This window comes from Vidua chalybeata, chromosome 5 (assembly GCF_026979565.1).
Source record: "Vidua chalybeata isolate OUT-0048 chromosome 5, bVidCha1 merged haplotype, whole genome shotgun sequence".
Taxonomy (NCBI): Eukaryota; Metazoa; Chordata; class Aves; order Passeriformes; family Viduidae; genus Vidua; species Vidua chalybeata.
Window position 1 is genome coordinate 756,208 of NC_071534.1, and position 21,999 is coordinate 778,206.

Here is a 21,999-nt window from a genome sequence, read left to right on the forward strand (position 1 = left end):
AAATTACTGACTAAACAAGCTTTTCTAACCTGCTTTTCAGCCAATACCAAGTAGCAGCCTCAGCATGCCTCAACTGGCATATTTACAAGGTGGCCTTCATCAGAACTTCTCAAGACAGCCACACACTGTTGGATGCACATTACCAGGTTTTTCCAGCTACAGAGGTATGGAGTATGTTCCTGTCTCCTCCTGGGACAAGGACAGCAAAGTCTGCTCCATGCCAGTTGCTGCTGCTTTCACCAAGCCAGGGTGGCCAGACTGTAAGGTAACTCTACAGAACTATTACAGCCTGGTTCCTGTGCATCACCCAGACCTGCAAGTGCTCCTGGAGCCCTGAATACGTGTTTCAGAACGCTGCAAACGCCCTAGAAATATGGATGACCATGAACTGAAGTGTGAAAACAACGTAACTGATTTTACAAGCAATTTAGGTTGTAATGTGGCAGTGAGTTCAGGTGGAAAGCCTCCATTAGCCAGCATAGCCATATTAGTATTTCCAGTGTTGGATACCACTGACTAGAGAGCCCAGACATGGGAAATTTGGGTTAGGTGTTAGAAAAAACTTTTTCATGGGAAGAGTGATAAAGTTCTAAAATGGGCTGCCCAGGGAGGTGGTGGAGGCAGTCACCATCCTTGGATGTGTTTAAAAAGAGACTGGATGTGGCACTGGGTGCCAGGGTTTAGTTGAGGTGTTGGGGATGGGTTGGTCTTGATGACCTTAAAGGTCTCTTCCAACCTGGTCATTCTGTGATTTAGGATGGCACAATAAAGTGTTTTTCCCTAATTACCATTATGGTAATTATAACGAGGGTCAGCACATGTCGGAACTGGGGGAGATTCCGACAAGCACACACATCCATAGATAAACCCATATTTTAAACATGAAGTTAAAACCACATTTTCCCACCACGATTCATCCGCAACACAGCTTTAAGGGACTTCAGAATTAAGCCAGACGCACAGGGGCGGGAGGACAGCTCTTGATCCTGCATCTTAGGGCAAACTTACGATCCACGGGAATCTGCTTCTGCCGCTGGGAGTCGCGGGCCACGCTGCCGCCGCTGTCGCTGGAGGTGCTGCTCTGGCGGCTGACGGCGGCCGGCGCCTTGGGCACGGGGACTGGGATGGGAGCTGGGGCACTGGGAGGCAGGGGCACGGCCACGGGCACCGGAGCGGGCGTGGGGGGCGGCGAGGGCGTGGCGGGGGCCGGCTCGGGCTGCTTCGCGACGTGCTCCGTCCGCTGCTTCTGCGGGAGGCAGAGAGGCGCAGTAAGGAATGGGCATCTGGGCCAGGCGTCAGGCAAACCCAGACTTGGCAGCAAAGCGTGTCTTTTGTCCCACACAGGCATCTCACTTGCCACACGTCGTCCCAAACTTTGCCAAAAGTTGATCTGGCATCGGTGTTTGGCTGATTTCTCTGCTGGACACAAGACTCGCGGCGAGGAAACCCTCTGAAATATGTTTCTTTCTTTCAAGGGGGTGAATTCTATAAATGAGAATGGCTTTAAATCTAAAACTTCTATTAACTGGCACTTTTTAAAAGCTTTCAAAACTTTTGACTTATTGAACTTTATCAGTGTAAAAATGTCTATTTTAGAGATGTTATTAAAAAAAACCCTGAAAAATGAGCACATCTAGCCACACCTAAACTCAACTAATGTTTTAACTTATAAATGTGTCTGAGGATAGCATAATGCATTGTTTCTTGAACTGCAGACAGCATTTAAGAGGTTCCTGCTCCTCCTATCCATTCATCTGTGCCTTTTCAGCTATTGACATGATCACTACAAGCCATCTCAAGGCAATAATCTAATTAAAAAACAAGCCCCAGATTGCACAATTCTTGGAACAGGGCTGTTATTTCTTTCTCCCCCACTTCGTACAACGTTCTAACAACAGGTAAGTTATCTTGCTGCTAATAACTAGCTAGCAGGTGTCTCAAGAATAACTTTGGGAAGTTATTTCTTCTTTGCCTTTAGAAGGGGACCAGTTACATAAGAACACCTGTATTTTCCCAGAGCAATCATAAAGACAGACAAATCCATAAGCCACCCTTGCTTTCAGGCAGTTCCAACTCCATCTCTCACTGTTTAGCAGTGTTCCCTCTCCACAATTTTGGACTAACACGGCTTGAAGATTCAATATTAAAGTTTGTTTGCTCAGTAGGGATGCCTCATCTCGTAGTCATAAGAAGTCTGCTTACTTTGGTATGAAGAGAGATGAATACATTCTCCAGATTCATTGCTCCTTGCTGAAATACCTTTCCCTATTCCCCTGGAGGCAGAGGGTTTTACAGCAGATCAAGCAGGGAAATATTTGTAGGAGCCATATGTTAGAATTGGAGCAGCAGATCACTGCCATGACAACAATCAAACTTTCCTTAAATGTCAGCAGCTGCCCTTGTAGAGGAATCCTCAGCTCAGCAAAGTCCAGCTGATGGACAAGGCATTTATTAGTGAGTGCAAACCATTGCAGCAATACTGATTTACACCAGCAGAAAATTTATCCCATTGGCTTCTCTGGCCAATCAATTAACCCTGAGAAAGGAGCCTTGCTTCCCTTGGATGATTTTTCACTTAAACCACAATAGTCAGCTACTAAATCAAACATATATATCCCACAAAACATCTCCCATTAAAGTTTTTTGTTTGTACATTTGTTTCTACATATATATCCCTATGAAACATCTCCCATTAAAGTTTTTTGTTTGTTCATTTGTTTCTACGTATACATTCCTACAAAACATCTCCCATTAAAGTTTTTTGTTTGTTCATTTGTTTCTATCTCATCATTTAGTTGTTCAAAGGCCTCCCTCTTAACTGCTTTTGTGCAATGTGGGGATATTTAAAAAAAAAATCATTACTGATTCTTCTGCATTTTACTGCTACAATGTCAAGAAAATAAATGCTTCTTTAACTGTCAAACAACGAGAAAAGTGAAATGCACAATATAAAAATGAGCAAGCAGAATAAATGTATTCATGAAATTGCCCTTTGGTGGAAAGAGTCCCCCACTAGGTGTATACCAAATTTGCCATAATTTATTATATATAGATGTACTGTGATAGACTCAAAATCTTGTCAAAGAATTTTAAAATTTCACAGCTACTAAAAGGTTCCAATGATATTTACAACCTTTTATCTTGTTCACAAATTCCAGTTACTAGACTGTTATCTCCAAAGTGTACCTTCTTCATGGGTGTTTTGACCTTCTTAAAAAAAATACAAAGAAAAAGTAAAACTTTTTCATGATAGAGAGGATTTGTTACAAGCCAATACATCCACTGCACACTGCCACAATCATGATCCAGAAAAGGAGAGCTAAAAACTCCATGTAACTTTCAATGGGTGTTACTGGAGGAGCTGCAAAAACATGTTGTACTGCAATCATAAGCCTCATCAAAACAACTTGCTGCAGTGAAAACAAAAATGAATCTGGAAGCATCACTCAAACTCTAAATTTACAAATGCAACCACATTAAAATACACTTTGCATTTTGCTAAACAGTGCCCAAAACCCAATTATATATTTGAATCCCATTTAACGTTTCTTTTTTTAACTCCAGATCTTTTGAGGACATCCACACATTCATCCCATCACTTCTATTCATTGCTACAAAAAGAAGCATGCACTATAGAATTTGGTGACTACATAGTCCAAAAGGGGAAATTTTGAGATTCAATATCAGAAGAGTAATTCAGTTACCTCTGAAAGCTCTCCCAGTAATTGCTGTGAGGAAAATGGAGTAAATCACATCAAATAGTATTGTTAGAAAGGTAAGAAGTAACTGTCTCACACATCACTCCTGAAATTTCATACACATTAGCAATTTAAACTAAAGGAGCATCAGCCTTAGTAATTACCTCTTCTTAATCACTAGGAAACTAGTAGTGAGTTATTCTAATATTCTTATTTTGAACATGGAACAGAGTGCTGGCTACAAAACACACACATGTGATGCCATATAAGCAATCAGCTCTTTTCAGAGCACCTACCCAGACAGAAACAGGTTTAATAGAAAAAAAAAAAAAAAGCCAAGGAAAAGAGTGCCAAAGGATTAAAGATTTTCAAGTGAATGTAAAGAACACTTGTAACTGGAGAAAAATAAGAGTTAAGTCACATCAGGTATTAAAAAGGTGCTTAATTTTTCTAGTTCAAGGAATGTTGTCCAGCTCAGCAGATAAGATAAAGGTGCTGCTCACAGAAGGGCCTGGGTTGGGAGGGACCTGATGGTTCCACCTAATTTCCACCCCCTGCCATGGGCAGGGACAACTTCCACTATCCCAGCTTGCTCAAACACCCATCCAGCCTGGCCTGGGACACTTCCAGGGATGGGGCATCCACAGCTTCTCTGGGCAACCTGTGCCAGGGCCTCCCCACCCTCACAGGAAAGAATTTCTTCCCAGTATCCCATCTAAAGCTGTCCTCATTAAGATTCATCCATTACCCCCTTTCTGTCGCTCCATGCCCTTGTAAGAGTCCCTCTCCAGCTCCCTTTGGGCACTGGCAGGCCTTTAGAAAGTCTCCCCAGAGCTGAATGATCCCAACTCTCTCAGCCTTTCCTCACAGGAGAGGTGTTTCATCCCTCTGATCACCTCAATTCACGCAAATTGGAGCAAATGCTCAAAACTGTTTGGAATGGTGATGATACACACACACTCATTAAAAATCTGGATATATCATAAAGGCTTACTGGGACCAAATTTTGTTTTCTTATTTCTTGCCAGAAAAATCTCTGTTTTTACAGGAAAAAAATTAAGTCCCAAAGCTGTTTTCAACACGCTACAGGCTGCATCTGGTGAAAAAACAAGATTCAGTATGATTCAATCTGTTTTTAATAGAAGCACAATAATAAGTTTGAATAAAAATGCTAATGGTACCAACCCTAATTCTTGATCAGTGGAAAAGAGTGGGAGCAATATGTTTTCAAATCTATTTTGGCATTAATAAAAGGGAATATACATATTCAAACTATGGGAAACACAGACAAAGAGGCATTGGAAACAACCAAAAGCAGTGCTGGTGCTGGGAAATGCTCTCATGAAGTGAACAGACACAGAGCTTTCAGTTTGCTCTCTTTCTGGACGTTTGAGAGCCACATTCCTGTTTGCACAGTGACACGAGCCCACCAAGAGGGCTGCAGAGCACTCAGCCTCAGTTCTGTCAACAGCTCTGTGGTTGGGATCTTGTCCTGGGACTCCACTGACGGGACACGAGAGAACCAACCCCCCATCTTCAGCCAAAGGGCCAATGAGGCACCCAGGGCTGCAAGAGAAATCTTCAAGCAGGCTCTTTTGCCAGAGTTTACTTTGGTGGGTTCAGCTATTATGCAAACTGCTGCCTGCTAAAATCCCATCAAAAACCACCTAAGCAGTTCTTAGTGGGGTATACCACATTTGTGATTTCACTGGATTGACAGGACATTTAGACAGAATTTACTTATTCAAATTGTTATTAGCTAGAATTTGTCCCCAGTTCTAAAAAAAAAAAAAAAAAAAAAAACAAAATAAAAGGAAAAAGTGCACCTTATTAAACATTTACTCTCTGCCTTAGGATTTTGTACACATCACTGATAATATAACTGTCTCTCCTCCAAAAGGGTGTCAGGAGATTAATTAACATGCCCGCCAAGATACACAATTCTATCCTAATTATATTCTTCAAACTTCATCTTCAAGAGCATTAAAACAAAGTTAACAAAATGCACAGAAAATAGGAAATGCTATCATGAATTATTTCACAGGTTCACCAGCAATACTTTTACAAAATAAGAAATCAGAGTGCTTGGGAAATCCTATATAATAGGATAGTGAAATACCAGTGCTGACTCATAATAAAATGAACACAGAAAATGACCAACACCCCAGAAAACTCTGATAAACAATAATTAACAATAGTAGAAAATAGAAGAATTCGGCAAAATGCTCTCCTGAAAGTACAAGAGTACCAGACAAGCAAAAATACTGTTTCCTGGAACTAGTTCAGCTGACCAGAAGACAAACACAGTTACAGCCTCTGACTCACAAGGATAATTAAATAACTGGGGTATTGCTGGCAATGTCCTGCAAATGTCACCTCAGTGCTCTCAAATGACTTTTTGGGACCTGGATCCTGAAAGCAATTGAGTGAAAAATCAGGATTTAAAGTAATGCATGGCCTTAGAGGTCACTAGGCAGGGGAACAGAGTGAGAGCAAAAAAACCCCAAAACTTTACAGCTCTTAGAATAACTGTGATAACAGGTATCCACCTCTCAGAGAAGGGGTGTCTGTAGCACAACCAAGTGAAAAAATCCTCTTTCAACAGAATCCTTCATTCGTCCCAATAACCTGTAAAGACCCTTTGGTGAGCAGAGCACCGAAGGTGATTAGTCTGTAAAGGAAGACACTGCCCTTGCTCATAACACTCATCTGCAGCTGGCCACAGCAGCCAGGCCCTGGGAAAGCAGTTTTCTGAAAGCTGCAGATGACTTGGGAGAGCAGCAAAAGCTGCACAGCACCAGGCACTGCTCCTGTTCAGCTCTGGCAAAAGTGCTGATAGGAACCACTTTGATTTCCTGCTCTACCCACGAGTTCTCCTGTCTGACTTTGGGCAAGGCATTCAGCCCTCCAAGGCCTCAGTTCTCTCTGGAGCAGCAGCAATGCCTCATAGTGCTGTTGTGAAAAGAGATGGAGCTATGCAAACACTTCCCAAATGAACCACGTGTCCCTCACAGGCAAACACACAAATGAGAATGCTCAGGAGTGCTAAAAATATAACAATCACCCAAAGTTAAAACAGCTTTACTGACATGTCTTGGTAAAGACTTCATTTATCCTGTGCAATTCCCTATATTCATAAATAATTTCACAGTGTTTCAAGCTCACATTTGAATATGATCAAGCTGCAGAATAACCTGTCAGAGGGCAAAGTAACAAACTTATCTTAAACAGTGTTCCCTGGCCCTAATTTTCATAGGTCCATGGAGAATACTCTGTGGAAATGATTATTTTATTTTATGCCATGTCTTGTCATTACTTCAAACAGAGAACTTCAAGCCCTGCAGTGCATTACAGAAGAATAATGTGAGAACCTCTACTCAAAACTGTACTCAGTCTGCTCAGGACTTGGTGGCAAACTCCAAACACACAAAATAACATGCACAGGAAGGAAAAAAAACCAAGCCAGATCTTTCAATCAGGGTTTGAAAAGCACTCTAGATGCATGCTTCACTTCACAGACAGGCAAATCCACAATCAGTGCAGAATGAGCCAGGATGCTGCAGGCAAACACTCTGGGGCAGGAAAGCTCAGAAATGGTCTGAGTCAAGCCCACCAAGATCAAGGCAGGTCTACTACATTATTTTGCAAAACATTGTGGCATTTCCCAGTCATCAGCTGGGAGGTGCAGACACAACGAATGAATATTAGATTACATTAAATTATTAAACTTAATATTCAACAGAAGTTTGGTTTACAAGTCTGATTTAGAGGCAGGCCTGGGATTTCTGCTTAATTCAAACTTGTTTGCCTAAACTTTCAAGATTATTAGGAAAAAAAAGAGGAAATAAAGAGGTTTTAGAAAATAGAACATATATATAGCAGCCTCTAACCCCCTTAAGTTTTGTCTAAAAATATATATTACAACATTATCCTATATATCCTTACTTGGGTGGATAATTGTGCTGATGTAAGAATTTTTTAAAATTATTTCTCTCTAATTCTGTTCAACATATAAAAGAAATAACAACAGCAAAAATATTAGTTCCACACCACTACATGAAAGACAGAAAACTAAAATGAGGTCAGGATAATAGAGTGCTATTGATGCACAGACATCGTAATTGAAAAATACCTGCTTTGTGAATTCAAAAGCAAATATACCTCCCTTTTATGACGCCTAAATTACAATAATTAAATTCAAGACTGGGATAGAGACACACAAAGACAGAAAATAAAAGGAAAAGCTAGAGTTCACTCTTCTAGGAAAAACAAAGATGACCCTACCTTAAATAATTCAAACTCCTTCTTTGGCATCAACAGCTATCAATTCACAAAGGATATTTGCAATTAAAATAAATGCACATACATCCACTAGGACTGAAGTCACCACCTCTAAGCAAATAAGCAGGTAAAAATAAACAAAGGTAAAACATTTTTGCAGTATCTCTATCAGCTGGATTCTCTGTGAAATACAGACATCACTGCTGGAACCCTGGTTGCTGAGAATTCCAGACTTTCTGTGCTGCCAGGCCCTGACCCCCAGGAGAACTCTGCATTGACCTGAGGCCCTGGAGAAGCTTCCAAAATGGAATGGCAGAACTGGGATTGTGGGGGTGCAGTTTGGATAGAAGTGTGTGATAGCACAGGGTGGGAAACTCAGAGTTTAAGGGTTTGGAATGCAGCAATATCTATAAAGCAAGATGGAGGTTCTAGGGTGGAGGCTGCTCCTTCTTCTTCTCCTCCTTCCCCATGGGTTTGGGTGGTTTTGTGTAATTGGATAAAAAAGTCCCCATTGTGGGCACGGGTGGTTGGTTATTGGGTTAAGAGTGAAAATAATTGAGGTGTCATTTCTTAATTGGACAGTTTATCCCTAAAAGGCCTTTAGAGAGAGAGACAGGGCTCCATTTTCAGTTTGTCAGAGTGAAGTGCTGCAGAACTCGGGGTTTGTGAGACTGTGACATGGGTAAGAACTAACAAACATCTGAGTCCCAACAAGAAACACCCTCTCGCACATTTAATCCCGACCCTGGCTAAAAGAAGCAAAGACTCCTCAAGTCACCTTCAGCCTCTACAAGAAATGTGAATTTTTTGTGCACACACTGACAGTTCCAGAGGAGGTTTTGCTCCCAGGATGGACAGTACCTGGATGGTGCGGGTGTAGGCAGGCTCTGGCCATCCCTGACCGCCTTCTGCGTTCCTCAGAGGGTCCAAAATGTTGTTTGGCACAAAGCCTGTGCTGCCACTTTTGTTCTGAACCTTCCACCACTGCTTTCTGTCATCCAGAATCTGAAATAATTTGGCAAATTAATTACATATCTTTTCTGACTTTCCTCCAGTACTTCGGCTGTGACTCATTTCAAAATAAAACCACGGCTTTGCCAGGTTCTGTGTCTGCCAACAGATCTTGCACAGATGAGACCCTGAGAAACTCCTGCATCTTCCCTGATTCCCACCATCACTAACTCTGCATGGTTCCACTGCACTTTTCAAAATGGGGCTCTCAAGAAAGAATATCTAAGTGTGTGATGGAGCTCTGTAAAACTCAGGAACGTGCTGGATCAGACAGTGCAACAAAACCCAAACACTTGCACAGAGATGCTGCCATCTCTACAGCCCACAGGCTGTTGACAAAAGGAATAAATAAGTACAAATAACCTAAGTAAAGGCAGCTCTGGGGGAGCACAAATTTGGAGATACAACACTCCTTAGTAAACAGGGAATGGGAGCAGGATGGCCTGGAGCAGTCAGAAGTCTGACTGCCTGCCTCACACTGACTTTCTCACACTCAGCATTTTCTGTCTTTGTTGCTCCCTCCCTTCCAAAGGTATCTCACTTTTATGGTGCCACATCCTCTTGGAAACAACAGTCCTTCTCTATCCTATGTGTACACAGATAGTTATTTAAACACTACTTCATATTTAAAGCAACCCTGGAGAAGGTGGAAGGAACACCCAAATGTATTTCGAGCACGGATCTCTACAGCACCCTTCCTAAGTCAGCAAAATCAATGCAAAACAAATTAACTGAACTTTCCATACTGAGGCAGACAAGTCAAACACATTGAAGCAAACATGAAGGAAAGCCACACTGTCCACAGGAAAGGTACCCTCAGCTTTGAGCAGCACCAGAAATTTGTGTGTTGTCTTTGCAAACAAAATTACCTCCACAATCTCTTCTTTCATGACAGAAAGCTCACTGTTGTTTCTTGCCACGAATTCGTACTTGCATTTGGCGTATTTCTTGCTCTGTGCTTTATTGTGTGCTTCATAATTTCTGCAAAGCAAAGATCAGACTCTTGTTCAGTGAGACAGTCAAGCAACTAAAAACACAAAATGCCCTCTTCAAATAACCTTTTTTTCAAATAACATTTTTTAAAACAAAAACCTCTCAACCATAATGAGATGCTGCTGTAGAACTACCTATTCATAACACACTGATTTAAGTGCCAAAAAAAAGTACAAATAAAACAAAATAAAGAGGTGGCTGAAATACACAGACCTCAAGAACTGCTAATCTTTATCAGCTCGCTGCTTGCAAGATATATGATAACAACCTAGATTAGCAGGTGCTATTGTTTCAAAATAAACATGTACTCTGTATTTAGTTTGTTTTCCAACAGAAGGTTAAACAGTCATTTGCCATATAAACAAATGACTATACTTAGGATATAATTGATAGCTTAGGCTTTGTATGAAATTGTATTTCTAGTGTTCATCACAGATTGCTTCAAATACATAATAGATGAATAAATTGTTGCCATCAATACTAATGGAGTTAAGCTCTAAAAAATGTTCACATATTGTAGATCAGTTTTCTTAATTGACCATAAGATGCCATCAACTTTAACAACTTCAAGTTACTTTATCAATTAAGAATGAGAGATAACTTCTTGCCAGTTCCACACAGGACTCATTGCAAGCTCTGTATCTCTCTGTTTCCATGAGGAAAGACCTGCCCAGAATGCCTTTGCTTATGGAGCTGCTGCTTTCTTTGACATAACACTTTTCAACTGAGAATTCCCCAGCCCACAGGTCCAGAGACCCCCCCAGTAACTTTATACACTTGCACAGTCCATTAACTTTATACACTTGCTGTGAATTATATCCAACAACATAAACCCATACTGGACAGTAAAGAAACAAAACAAACAGAAAAAAACCCACATGAATAGATAGATAGATACATAAAATAATAAATAAAATCCAAACAGCTAATTAAAACATGAAGCAATTCATGGCTTGAAATGCTGGGTGCGAGGTCACAGCCTGGGGATATGAACACAGGTGGCTGCTGCTGCTGTGTAACTCTGGGTTCCAGGTGTGCCTGAGCAATCCAGCAGCTACCTGGCTACTGCATGGCTGTGGAGAACTGTCTCCCTTGACTTGAAGAGCAGAACCAAGGAAAATCATACTTAGATTGAAAGATTATTTTGAAAGAAAGAGAAAAAAACTCGCAGTATTTAAGGAGAGAGTGAAAATGACCCCCAGCTATCAGAATAGCTGTTACGAGGCTGAACAATGTGTGAGTAATACCAACTTTTCCTAAAATTAATATAATTTTGATTTTCTTTCTAACTATCTCAGAGATGTGACTAATGTAGCTCTGACAGTACTTTCGCTTTTAGGCAGCCTTTCCAAAATCATGTCAATAATTGTGTCTTCCTATTTTGTCCACACCTAACTATCCTGATTACTTCAAAAATGTAACTCAGGAAGAAATTTTAAAAATGTCTACATTTAAGTTTTAGTCAGCTTAGCAACATGCCCAGAACATGGGTCAGACAATGGATGGATGCTTCTGAAGAGACCCTAATTCTTCAAGTCCAGCCTAATGAGCCAGTTTACTCTGGGCACAAATATTCTGATCACTTCCCTCCATCCATCCCACACTGTGTTTCTTGCTGCCTAGCACACACACCATAATTTCAGGCCTCAGCTCCTCACTGAACCCTGCTCGAGAGCCTTGAGGGTTGCACAGACTTTCAGAGAGCTTTTCTTCAAATGAACAGGGAAAGCCAAACTACACAGCAAAAAGCTGCTGCTTTGAAACAGCACAAAACTTGCTGAAAATTATTCAGTGCTCTTGTGGCATCGGAGTCCCTGAAATACCCAATATCCACTGAAAGTCTAAAACTGACACTTTATTTGCATCACCCGAGGGAGGCATGTCTCACATCAGTGGTGAGAAGCAGGCACCACTACAGCAGGTCTCATTCCACAGCTTTCCAAAGACTAATGTCACCTTTCATGAACTGCCTCCTAGAAACACCCATTTCTCTTTGCTGCCACAAAGGAGGCTTGGATAACTCTTTCTGTTCCAGGCACTGATACCATCAACAGCTCAATGCAGTAAGGCTCTTTCTCGAAAACTGAAGTGGAGGCAAAAGCCTTTGCATGGAATATTCTTATTCTGGAAGGACAAAACAGGTCTTACCACATCACAGGTAAGGGAAAGGAATTTAGAGTGCAGATCATCTAGATTTCAAAACAAATGGTCCCGAGACAAGAATGCAACAGGCAATCAAGTTTGAGAAAACAACTAAGAGATGACTACTCTGCTGCTGTTGCCATGAAGAATAAATCCAAAGTTCAGAGAAATTAATTGTCTTCAACCTGCACACCACATGGGAATTGGCCTGCATGCAGATTAAAAACAGGATCTTTTAGCACATGGCTCAAAACTAGGGATTCTTAAAGGGTTTTCACCAAAGGAGTTATATTGAGGATGCTTTAACCAGAAAGTTGATCCCCAAAATTTAGTTTAAACATCTTCCACAGCTTGTAGGACAAAATACTCTTCATACAGTATCTATGGAACATGGTTTGGTACAGGAGAGCAATTCCAGTGCTTCTTTACTGATCTGCTTCCACACTTTGCGCTGGTATAAATTCTCCCCAGAGACAAGGCCAAGGATCACTGCATATCATCTTGTCAAGTTATTCACTTTTAGGATAAAATAAAGGGGGTGAAAGAGGATGTGCAAAAAGACACTGTTTTCTATGCAGTCATTTCAGAGTATTTTCTGTAACATTTGAAAAGAGGATGGAAGAGACAAGGTGTCACTGTTCTGAAAGTGGGTATTTATACACCAGCCCAGAAAACAAAAAGCAGGAGATGATGGAGCTCTAAGTGAGCAGCTAAGAAAATCAAACAATCAGCCAAAACAAGGACAGGTGAACCTCAGAGCAGACGTGTCATTCTTTGTAATTCTGAAAAGAGCAAAGAGTGTGTTTAAACATGAAACAAATCACAACTAAAATCTGACCCGAAGTGGGTGGGTTCTGTGCTTGCAATTTGGGTTGGAACTCCACTGCATCATTCTTGACAAAAGCAGCAATTTAACGTCACAGGTAAACAGGATATTTCATAGAGGTTCTACTAAAAGAGTGCTAATGACACACCTTAAAGGAAAAGCAGAATACCCAGTGCTAAACAGAACCACTTCCCCAGCAGACACAGTGACACAAGCGGAGGCAGGCACAGACCCCGGCACCCCAGGAGCAAGAAGTGGGGACAGTTTTCCACAGCAGCACGGCCGCTGGCGGGGCAGGGTTACCTATCTACATGTCGGCTAACAGTTTGCTTAAAGGCAGCCACAGCTGCCCCCTGGTCCAGCAGAGGCCCTCTCTTGTACACCGTGTTACCGAATGCATACCCATCCGCCGGGGGGTAGTCGGGAACGCCGGGAGGCTGCAAGACAAAAAGGGAACAAAGCCACCGCTGCGTTAGTGCCACCCACAGTAAAAGGGCTCTAAAAGCACGGGCATCTGGGGAGTTAGGAGGACAGTTAGGCTTGGCAGGCCCTGGGAATATACCCTGGGAAAGTACTGGCCTTGTACTTGCTAGAGCTGCACCTGCGTAACCAGTGTATGATAAATGATAGAATTGTTAGATGCGATGACTGTTTAGTAATTAAATATAATTACTGCTTAATCGTAAGAATAATCATCAGATTATGGTCAGGGGCTTGAGAAAGATCACGAGAAACCCATGCTTGAATAAGGTCAATGTATACAACAGAACAATATAAGTTTAATAATTAATATGTAAGTTTTATAACGATAGAATATAAAATACGTTCAGCTCGAGAGCCATGTGGGAGTCAGATCTGGGTCTGCACCCCTGATTCCCAGAGCTCTGCAATAAAAGCACCTGCACAGAATCACATCCCGTGATTCTGTGTGCTCCTGAACGCCAACACCATCCTCCCCTGTGCTCCATCAGCCCCCGCAGGGGCCCTGTCAGCATTCCCCCATCCTCAGGTGCCCACGGTTCTGCCATGAAAAGTTAATAACTCCTGCATTTCAAGTACATGGATGCGGAGATCAAAGGGGTGAGAATAAAAGAATTTCTACCCCGAGCTATCCCACTGCATTAATATTGCAGGGGATGCTCTGTGGGAAAACAGATCTCTGGGGCAAGGGCTGTGTCATCTCTCAGATATCACCACAGCAGCACAACTTACAAACAATGGCTGGACTGCTTGAAAGTAGCCTGCACAGAGAAACTGCTCTGAGCTTCTGTTCTGGATGTACACTTCAAGCCAAAAGCCCCTAGGCCAGCCAGCAGTGTGTGTAAGGAAGGAAGGAAAATTATCACTCTAGTGCAAGGGATCATTCATGTCACACCCCCACTGAATATGGCTATAGTCCACGAAGAAATGCAAAAAGGATAGGTGGTATAATTATGGATTTTAATTAGGGAAAATAATCATACTTTATCACAAGCACATGTGTAAGAACATTCAAGGGTTTAAGCAATTTTTTTTTTTTAACTGAAAAAAAAAATCTTAAATTCAGCATCGATACTCCCTTTCTAGTTAAAAATTATCTTAATCACCATTTCCAAAAGCAAGACCAAGCTTAACAGCTCATTTGTGGGTATTATGATATTGAAATAGCTAATTTTATATCACTACCTTATACCATCCATCTGCACAAGTTAGGCTGGCTGAGATTCACCAGAATTTGCCAGATCTTTAAACCTGGGTTGTTGTGGGTTTTTTTTAGTTTTCTCCTGCGTTGTTTTTGCTTTTGGCTTATTATTTTTATTGTCTTATTTTAGTTCTGTTAATGTGGCTACAGAAAAGTTACTCACCTAATCTCTGCCCCAGGTGTCATAGCACCCAGAGACCCTTCCTTAGGGGACTGAGGGTTTATGAAAAGCAATTAATAAAATAAATAAAACCCCACAGAACTGCCCATACAACAAAAATAATCTTTAAAGCACTATTGCTAGATGTCTTTGGAAAAAATCTGCAGTGTCACCTGGCTTATGCCTTACATCAAAAGACACCCATGAGGCAGGAATTCACTTTGCTTCACACAGAAATTATTTGCATCACTTTGGCCTCACTGGACACTCTCTGGTGGATGCTTCACCACCATTTGAAGTCCTCATTGCTGAGCTGCTAGGAGCTGCATGTGTGGCTGGATCTTAAGAGTCAGGAATGCAGGAATGGACAGAAAAAACGACTTTTTAGGGGTGGGAACCTCCAATACACTTTTCCTGACACCAGAGCCCTGCCCAGCAGGGAGAAGAGGGCCATGCACCCTCTCTCCTCTCCCAGCACAGCTCTGCACAGGCAGCCTTGGCTCTGGGGAGATGAATTCCACACTGACACACCAGGCCAATCAGCAGCAAGAGATGAACATTTCCATTCTCATCTGATTTACACAGCACTCCTCGTTGAACAAGCTGTTACAACCGACTTATGAAAGAATAATTTTCCTGGTCTCACCCACTCCAGGGCGGTGCTTTTGCTGCAGACAAAACAGCGTCTTGCTCTCAGGCAGCTTTTTCCAGCTGAGCCCCTGCAGCATTTCACAGCTATTAGGCAGCTCAGTGCCTTTCCCCCAGGGATGTGCTGGGGAGGCCTGGGCACAGGGAGCCAAGGTACCAAGGTGAAATCATTTGCCCAGAACCTTCTGGGAATCAGGGACAGCCATGAAACCAATGCCTGACATCCCAGGAACCAGGCACACAAACTGCTTCAATGAACTGGGATATATATTTTTTTTTGTTGTTGTTGTTCTATGTGTCTTTTGAAGGTTCAGAGAAAGAGGTTAAGTTGGCATAAACAACTACCAGTGCAAGAAAAAGACTGAAGTGAAATCAACTCCCTGAAACACAAGTAATTGAAACACCTCAATATATTCTCCCCCTTCAGGTTTGTTTTAGGTTATTATATAAATAAACAACATGAAGTTCTTAGAATGATCAGAAGAGAAAAATTAATGATTTTTTTAAAATACTATCAGGAAAGTTTCAATACTGTTGTCTGTTGTTGTTGTTGTTATTATTATTTAGAAGGAACATAATATAATCAAAAACCACATGGAAATGTAGATCAGTAGTAAAAAATGAGACAATGTTTGATGTTTTTTGGGAGGTCACGAGGGAAGGGGGGGCAATAGCAATGGCAAAAGCTGCATTTCACCTTACTGTGCCCATTAACTTCACTAAAGGCTTTTCTTCTCAAAATGAATCACTGGCAATATTTACTTCTTGTCACATTCATTCTTGTGCATCTTGGTAGGCATAAAGCCAAACAGTGCTTTAAGTAATCAAAAAAGAATCATGTTATCCCCCCTTTGCTTGGCAGGGTTTTTCCCAATTTATTTTTTTGTCTCTATAGCTGAGTAGACCTTTTTTTTTTTTACTAATGGAGATTTTCATGCAAATAAAGTTTTAATGTGACTGGGAAGTTTTTGTTGGGGAGATTTTGCTCTCTCAAATTAGAGAATTGATCTGCAAGAAGACAACATCCCATAACAGCCAATAATAATTCCCCAAGATAGAAAAGACTCTTAAGTGAACCTAGGAAATTCTTAGGTGTACTTCCATCTCACAGCTGCTAAGAGTACACTGGATTAGCTAACACTAGGTTTAAACTCAAACCAGTATAGAAAAATAAACTAGAAATTAAATCTTGTGTCCTCCCAGCAAAAGACAAAACCTTCCAAAAGGGAAATTTTTCTATGTTTAAAAAGGCAATTCCCTCTTTTTGTTAATTAAAAAGCAATAAAATCCACATGTATTCTTAAAATTTTCACAAAAATCAAAGCTCATTTTCTGATAAATTCTATTGAAAAAGAAGGGATAAAATCTTGGTTGAGAAACAAGGGGCTGGCTGTCAAGTTGGTCAGAAAATGCACCCTGGTATCTCTAAAGGCTTTAGCCATGAATATTTCCACTCTTTAAAGAGAATAACCTAAAATTTGCTACATTTGTGGCATTCCTTTTGAGAAAAGTTTTGGTAAATGCTACCTACAATCATTTTCCTAATCAGCAGGGTTTTTTTTGAAGTAGGCCTAATCTACCTGACATGGTATTGCCCTGAGAGCAGCTCTGAATATTTATAAGCAATACAGTGAAAGTATCAATAGATTAATGAAAGGACTAATAAATCCCACGTTTATGAGGAAGCAGTTTAAGCCCAAAATTCCACCAAAAAGGGGGGGTTCCTTTCTTTTAGATCGTGTGCCTGTGATTGACAGCACTTTGGTTCAAACGTTGCCCCAAGTATTTATGCTCAAAATCAATGGGATCTGATAGCAGAGCTCGACCAAACTGAGCCTCAGGAGCTTGGGTTGTCCTCCCAGCTGGGGCAGGGAAGTGCCCAGGTTCAAGGAGAGCAGTAGGCAAAAAAAACCTTATATTATCCTAATTGCATTTTTGGTGCCTGAGCAGGTGTTTGGTTTCCTATAACTGCCTGTGAGCGTGAGGAGCTTCCAGTGACAGAGCAGGTGCTCACTCCAGGAACACCCCTTGCCCTTAGGAAGGAAGGGGTTGGTGTTAATTAGCTAATTAACAGCACACTTCTGCAGTAACTCACCTCACTGGACAGTCTTTTCATCTCTTGCTTCCGCTGTTGCTCTGCCACGTTTGCCACAGACTCGGCCAAATGGTTGAGCTCCTGCTCCTTTGGGGCTCCCATGAAGTTCAGCAAAGGAGGCTCCCAACCATTCCGGAAACGGGGGACGTACGGGGGGATAAAATGCTCTTTTGGCCATTCAGCTCTGTGGGAAAGGCAAGTCAGAAATCTGTGTCGAGGGCCACACGAATGCTGGTTCAATGAGGGTCCAGTTATAGAAACTGAAATGCTTCAGAACAGGCAGAACCAGGCTAGAACAGGGAGAATGAGCAGAGCACGTTCATTTACCCCAACTGTCCTCCCTGCAGTGCCCGGCAGAAGGAGTTTGCTGCTTCTGTAAGGACACGACAGGGCTAAAACACAACAAACTTCTGCCTTACAGCAAAGGATGGGTAGTGGAAGAATCAATCAAAACAAATCTAGGACTTGTTTTAATGGTGAGATGTGGGGAAAAATGTTGCAATGCTCTATTTGTGTGAAAGCACCAACAGAAGGCTCCAGAGAAACAGCCAGCTTTGTAAGAACACCTGAAAGCATGGAAACCTAGGGAGCCTAGCTACAGTAAAACCAAAAAAACCAACAATAGCTTTACAGACATTACCCCCACCCAACTCTACATGCTCCAGGACACAAGGATTATCAACACATTTGCTGTTTAATGGTCCAGATTGATCTTTATAAAACACTGTACTACTTTTCAGAGTTCCACTAGCACTCTCTGCTGAGAATGCTAAATGAATGCTGTCCTGCTCTGTCTTTGCACCACACAACACTCTGTCCCACAATATAAACTGCTGTGTCTTCACAGTGGAAGCAGAAACAGGAATGCACATCACAGTCTTTTAACAGGCTCCTTGCTGACACTGCCCAAAATCAAGGGACAAATGCTGCCAGTCACATGAGCAGTCAGCAATTCCAAGCCTGTTAGGCCTGGTCCTGGTCAGTAATCCCTGGTTTTATCATTCCCTTCTCCTGCTGCATCCCACCCCAGGCTACCTCTGGATACTGACATCAATCTCACCATCAATTCTAATCTGCACAGATCAAGCAACTACATTTTAAGTGCTTCATCCTTCACTACCCAGCACCAGCTATTTCTCTTTCCCCTTCCCTTTTTTTCAGGATGGACTAGACAAATGGAGTAGTTCCCAAGACAAGGAGCCTGTTGTTTTGCCCAGTGATCCATTTTCCCTGCATGGGGCTCCAATGCTGTGAGGCCATTTCCACTCCTTCCATGCAGCCTTCCTTACGCTCTACAGCTTTCAATCAAGCAAATAATTAATAAAATAACCAATAAAAACAAAATCCATCTGGCAGACATTTGTGTTCCAATCTGAAATTCAAGAGCAGGATGAAAAAACACAAAAAGCATGCTGCATTTCCAGCCCAAGTGATTGCCTACTTCATCATCATCAAATGTACTTATCTACCACAGATTAGAGTCAAAATGCACTTTGTTAATTTAAGATTTTCCTTTTGCATGTTCAACTCACTGAATTTCAAACTACAGAGTTTGAAATTGAACCCAACAAATGCATAAAGAAGTTAACTTTCAGCTAAGATAAATCATAACAGTGAATCCATTAAATGCAATGTATAAGGTATGCACATGTGGCACAGTTGAGTCAATAAACACATTTTTATAATTATAAACACTTTTTCAGCATTATGATGCTTTTAAAGAAGTAAAGACATTGCAAATTTTTAACTTTAAATAATTTTTGGAAATTGAAAACAGACATTTGTAGCTATTATTTAAAATTTTGTCACTCTTTATTGCATCTTCAAATTGTTTTTTAATGAAGTCCAGATAGATGGGCTGGAAAAATAATGGTGAAAAACAACTGGAAACATGCAAGGGACAGTTCAGAAAAAGATACTCTGGATATCACTGACCAAAAAAAAAAAAAAATTCTCTATGAATTTTGTCTCTCTTTGAGATCCCAAATCCCACTGAAGCTAAGGAGTTCCTTTCCAAAACGTTCAAAGAACAGTTCTCAAGAGTCCACATCCTAACAAAGGAACACTGAATTTATCAGGGGCTGGATAAGACCACGTCGATAAACTCGATTTCAGAGGACGTTCTCTAAAAGCTGAAGAATCCTTCCTCACCTGGCTTTGGTCCATGAGTCGCCCAGGGACAGCCAGAGCTGCCCCTCCTCGCTGGTGACGGTGTACCGCAGGAAGTCTATGGTGTCCTTTGTCAGCAGCGGGCTGAGCACTGTGCTGGCAAGCTCTGGACCTCCTGTCGTCTGTACCACCTAAATCCAAGGGTAAAACAACACCAGGAGCACACAAACACGTTGGCAGCAAGGAAGTGACTGTGAATTTATCTTACCTACAGCGCTGCTAGGAAACAGTCATTACTCAAAAGAACAACACCAAGAAGTAAAAACCCCTCTGAGAATCTAACTGTGTGTCTTGATGTCACACAAATTAACTAAACTACTTATTGCTGGAGAACTGCTGTTCTGGTCACCAACCATTTTTGTTCATTCTGGGCAATGTTATTTTTGCTTTACTGATCAAAGCCACGCGTACTTCCATTAAATAAGGTTCCAACTCTCCTCCTGCATTATGTAGGGAACCTCAATTTTTTATTGCTAGTTAAAAATTGTAATGGCAAAGTGTAATGTGAGGCTAAAGATGACTTAAAACAAAAGATTTAGTAGAAGGGAAAATATGCAGAAAGGGATATAAATTATTTTCTAAAGAAAGCCTCATCCTGAGATACAAACATTTCTCGTTACTTATTGTCCAGGGACACAACATTTCAATCTTGTTATCATTGAAAAGGTTACAGAGCATATAAATACAAGAGTTCTGAAGGTAAACACTTAGAAAACTATAAAACCTTACCATATGTAGTGGGGTAAAGAGAAAATGAACCAGATCAGCTGCACTAGGATTTTGGATATGGAACTTCAACTTGGCCTGAAGGAATCAAACAAATGGGACATTTTAAGAAACATTTGACTGTTAAGACAATAAATAGTTCACTTAAGAATGGCCATCCCTGCTCAGGTCCTCCCAAGCCCAGTGCTTGGCCTGCCACACCCACTAAGAGCAAGTGCTCGTCCATCCCGTTGCTCCTGGGTCCATGCATATTTCAGCACTCCTTGTGCAGAACAGGAAGTTCCACAGCCAAATGACATGCTTTGTGAAGAAGCATCTCCTTTGGAAATCTGACACTTTCATTGGTATTCTGCAAACTCTCCAAATAAAACTAAATTGTCCTTCTCAACTCACTTTTTCTACCAGTGCTCGTAACCATTTACAGACTTATTACATTATTCCTGAATCTGTTTTTTCCCAAACTGAAGTAATTCCTTCAAGCATTCTTGTCCACCCTGGACCTTCTTCAATTTTGCTACAATGCCAAAAACATCAGGCCAGGTAACAAAATGGCATATTGATGCTCTTTGACAATGTTCTGTTGTCTTTTTTTCCCTGATGGCTTTTACCATTTCCTTGGTTGATCACACTGAACACAAATGTCTGTCTCCCAGGAATCTCTATTACATGAACATTTTGTTCTGATTTGTTTTATATATGAGATTTTTCCTTGCCAGTCCATGACTATCACATCTGTCAATAGTGAACTTCATCTATCCACTTTGTCTGCTATAATAAGATATTTCTATGAAAAACCTCCGAGATCATCAAATCCAACCTATGACAAAACACCACCATTAAAAAAAAAAAAAAAAAAATTCTAAAACTCCCAAACCATTAAAATTCACTGATAGAACTTCTTGGAGAATTTCTTTTATCTACTGATCACCCATTGGCTTTGTGGGCTCCAGAAATAAGAAGCCCAATTGTGCTTTAAAGAGTTGTAGTAGTTTCTATTGCATCTTGCCATCTGCTCCTCAAACTGCTTTTGGCTACCCTTGTTCTGCGTTTACATCCAACTGTCCCTCAAATGAAGCAAGGAGGAGGATGTGTTTTTGCTTCTCATAACTTCCTATACATTGCTCCTCAGCCATAACAAGCCAGTCCCAGTCTATCTGAAGCTCTTTGACAGATGGTAGGCATTTCTAGAAGCTTCCAGCATGAGGTTTTAAAGCAATTTCCATTCTAGTTGAAGATTTTATTCTTCTAGCTACCCCTTTTCTTTTTAAACCAGATTCTTCATTTTATACAGTTCTCCTTGCCTGACCTAAGACACAAATTTCAGGCTTTTGTTGTTCCTGCAAAGATGCTGAAGTAAAGCATTGTTCCAGCATTGTCACAGCACAACTTCTCAAAAGCAACACCAGAACCCAGTCCCAGATGCTGCTGAGCATCAAAACAAGAGCTGTGACTTCTCCTGCACAGAAGAGAAAGATTCAAAGATGCACAGCTTCTTCTTGAGTAAAAAAACTAATTTAAATGCAGAATGTAGAAAAAATAATGGAAAAAACCCTGGACATTACATCTTTT

At 41.2% G+C, this 21,999-nt stretch overlaps 1 protein-coding gene across 5 annotated transcripts in view; it reads right to left on the reverse strand.

Moving 5' to 3' along the window:
- The window catches only part of EPS8 (epidermal growth factor receptor pathway substrate 8), a 125,322-nt gene that overhangs the window by 7,863 nt on the left and 95,460 nt on the right, over window positions 1-21,999 (reverse strand). For 3 of the 5 annotated variants that reach the window (XM_053943497.1, XM_053943499.1, XM_053943498.1), the window contains exons 13-19: window positions 20,434-20,508; window positions 19,687-19,835; window positions 17,536-17,719; window positions 13,255-13,388; window positions 9,860-9,971; window positions 8,841-8,984; window positions 1,009-1,246 (exon numbers count right to left, since the gene is read on the reverse strand). In XM_053943497.1, the coding sequence (XP_053799472.1) occupies window positions 1,009-1,246; window positions 8,841-8,984; window positions 9,860-9,971; window positions 13,255-13,388; window positions 17,536-17,719; window positions 19,687-19,835; window positions 20,434-20,508 (1,036 nt within the window). Of the gene's footprint in view, window positions 1-1,008; window positions 1,247-7,982; window positions 8,019-8,840; window positions 8,985-9,859; window positions 9,972-13,254; window positions 13,389-17,535; window positions 17,720-19,686; window positions 19,836-20,433; window positions 20,509-21,999 lie in introns of all 5 variants that reach the window. The other 2 variants (XM_053943501.1, XM_053943500.1) reach the window with 2 other exon arrangements.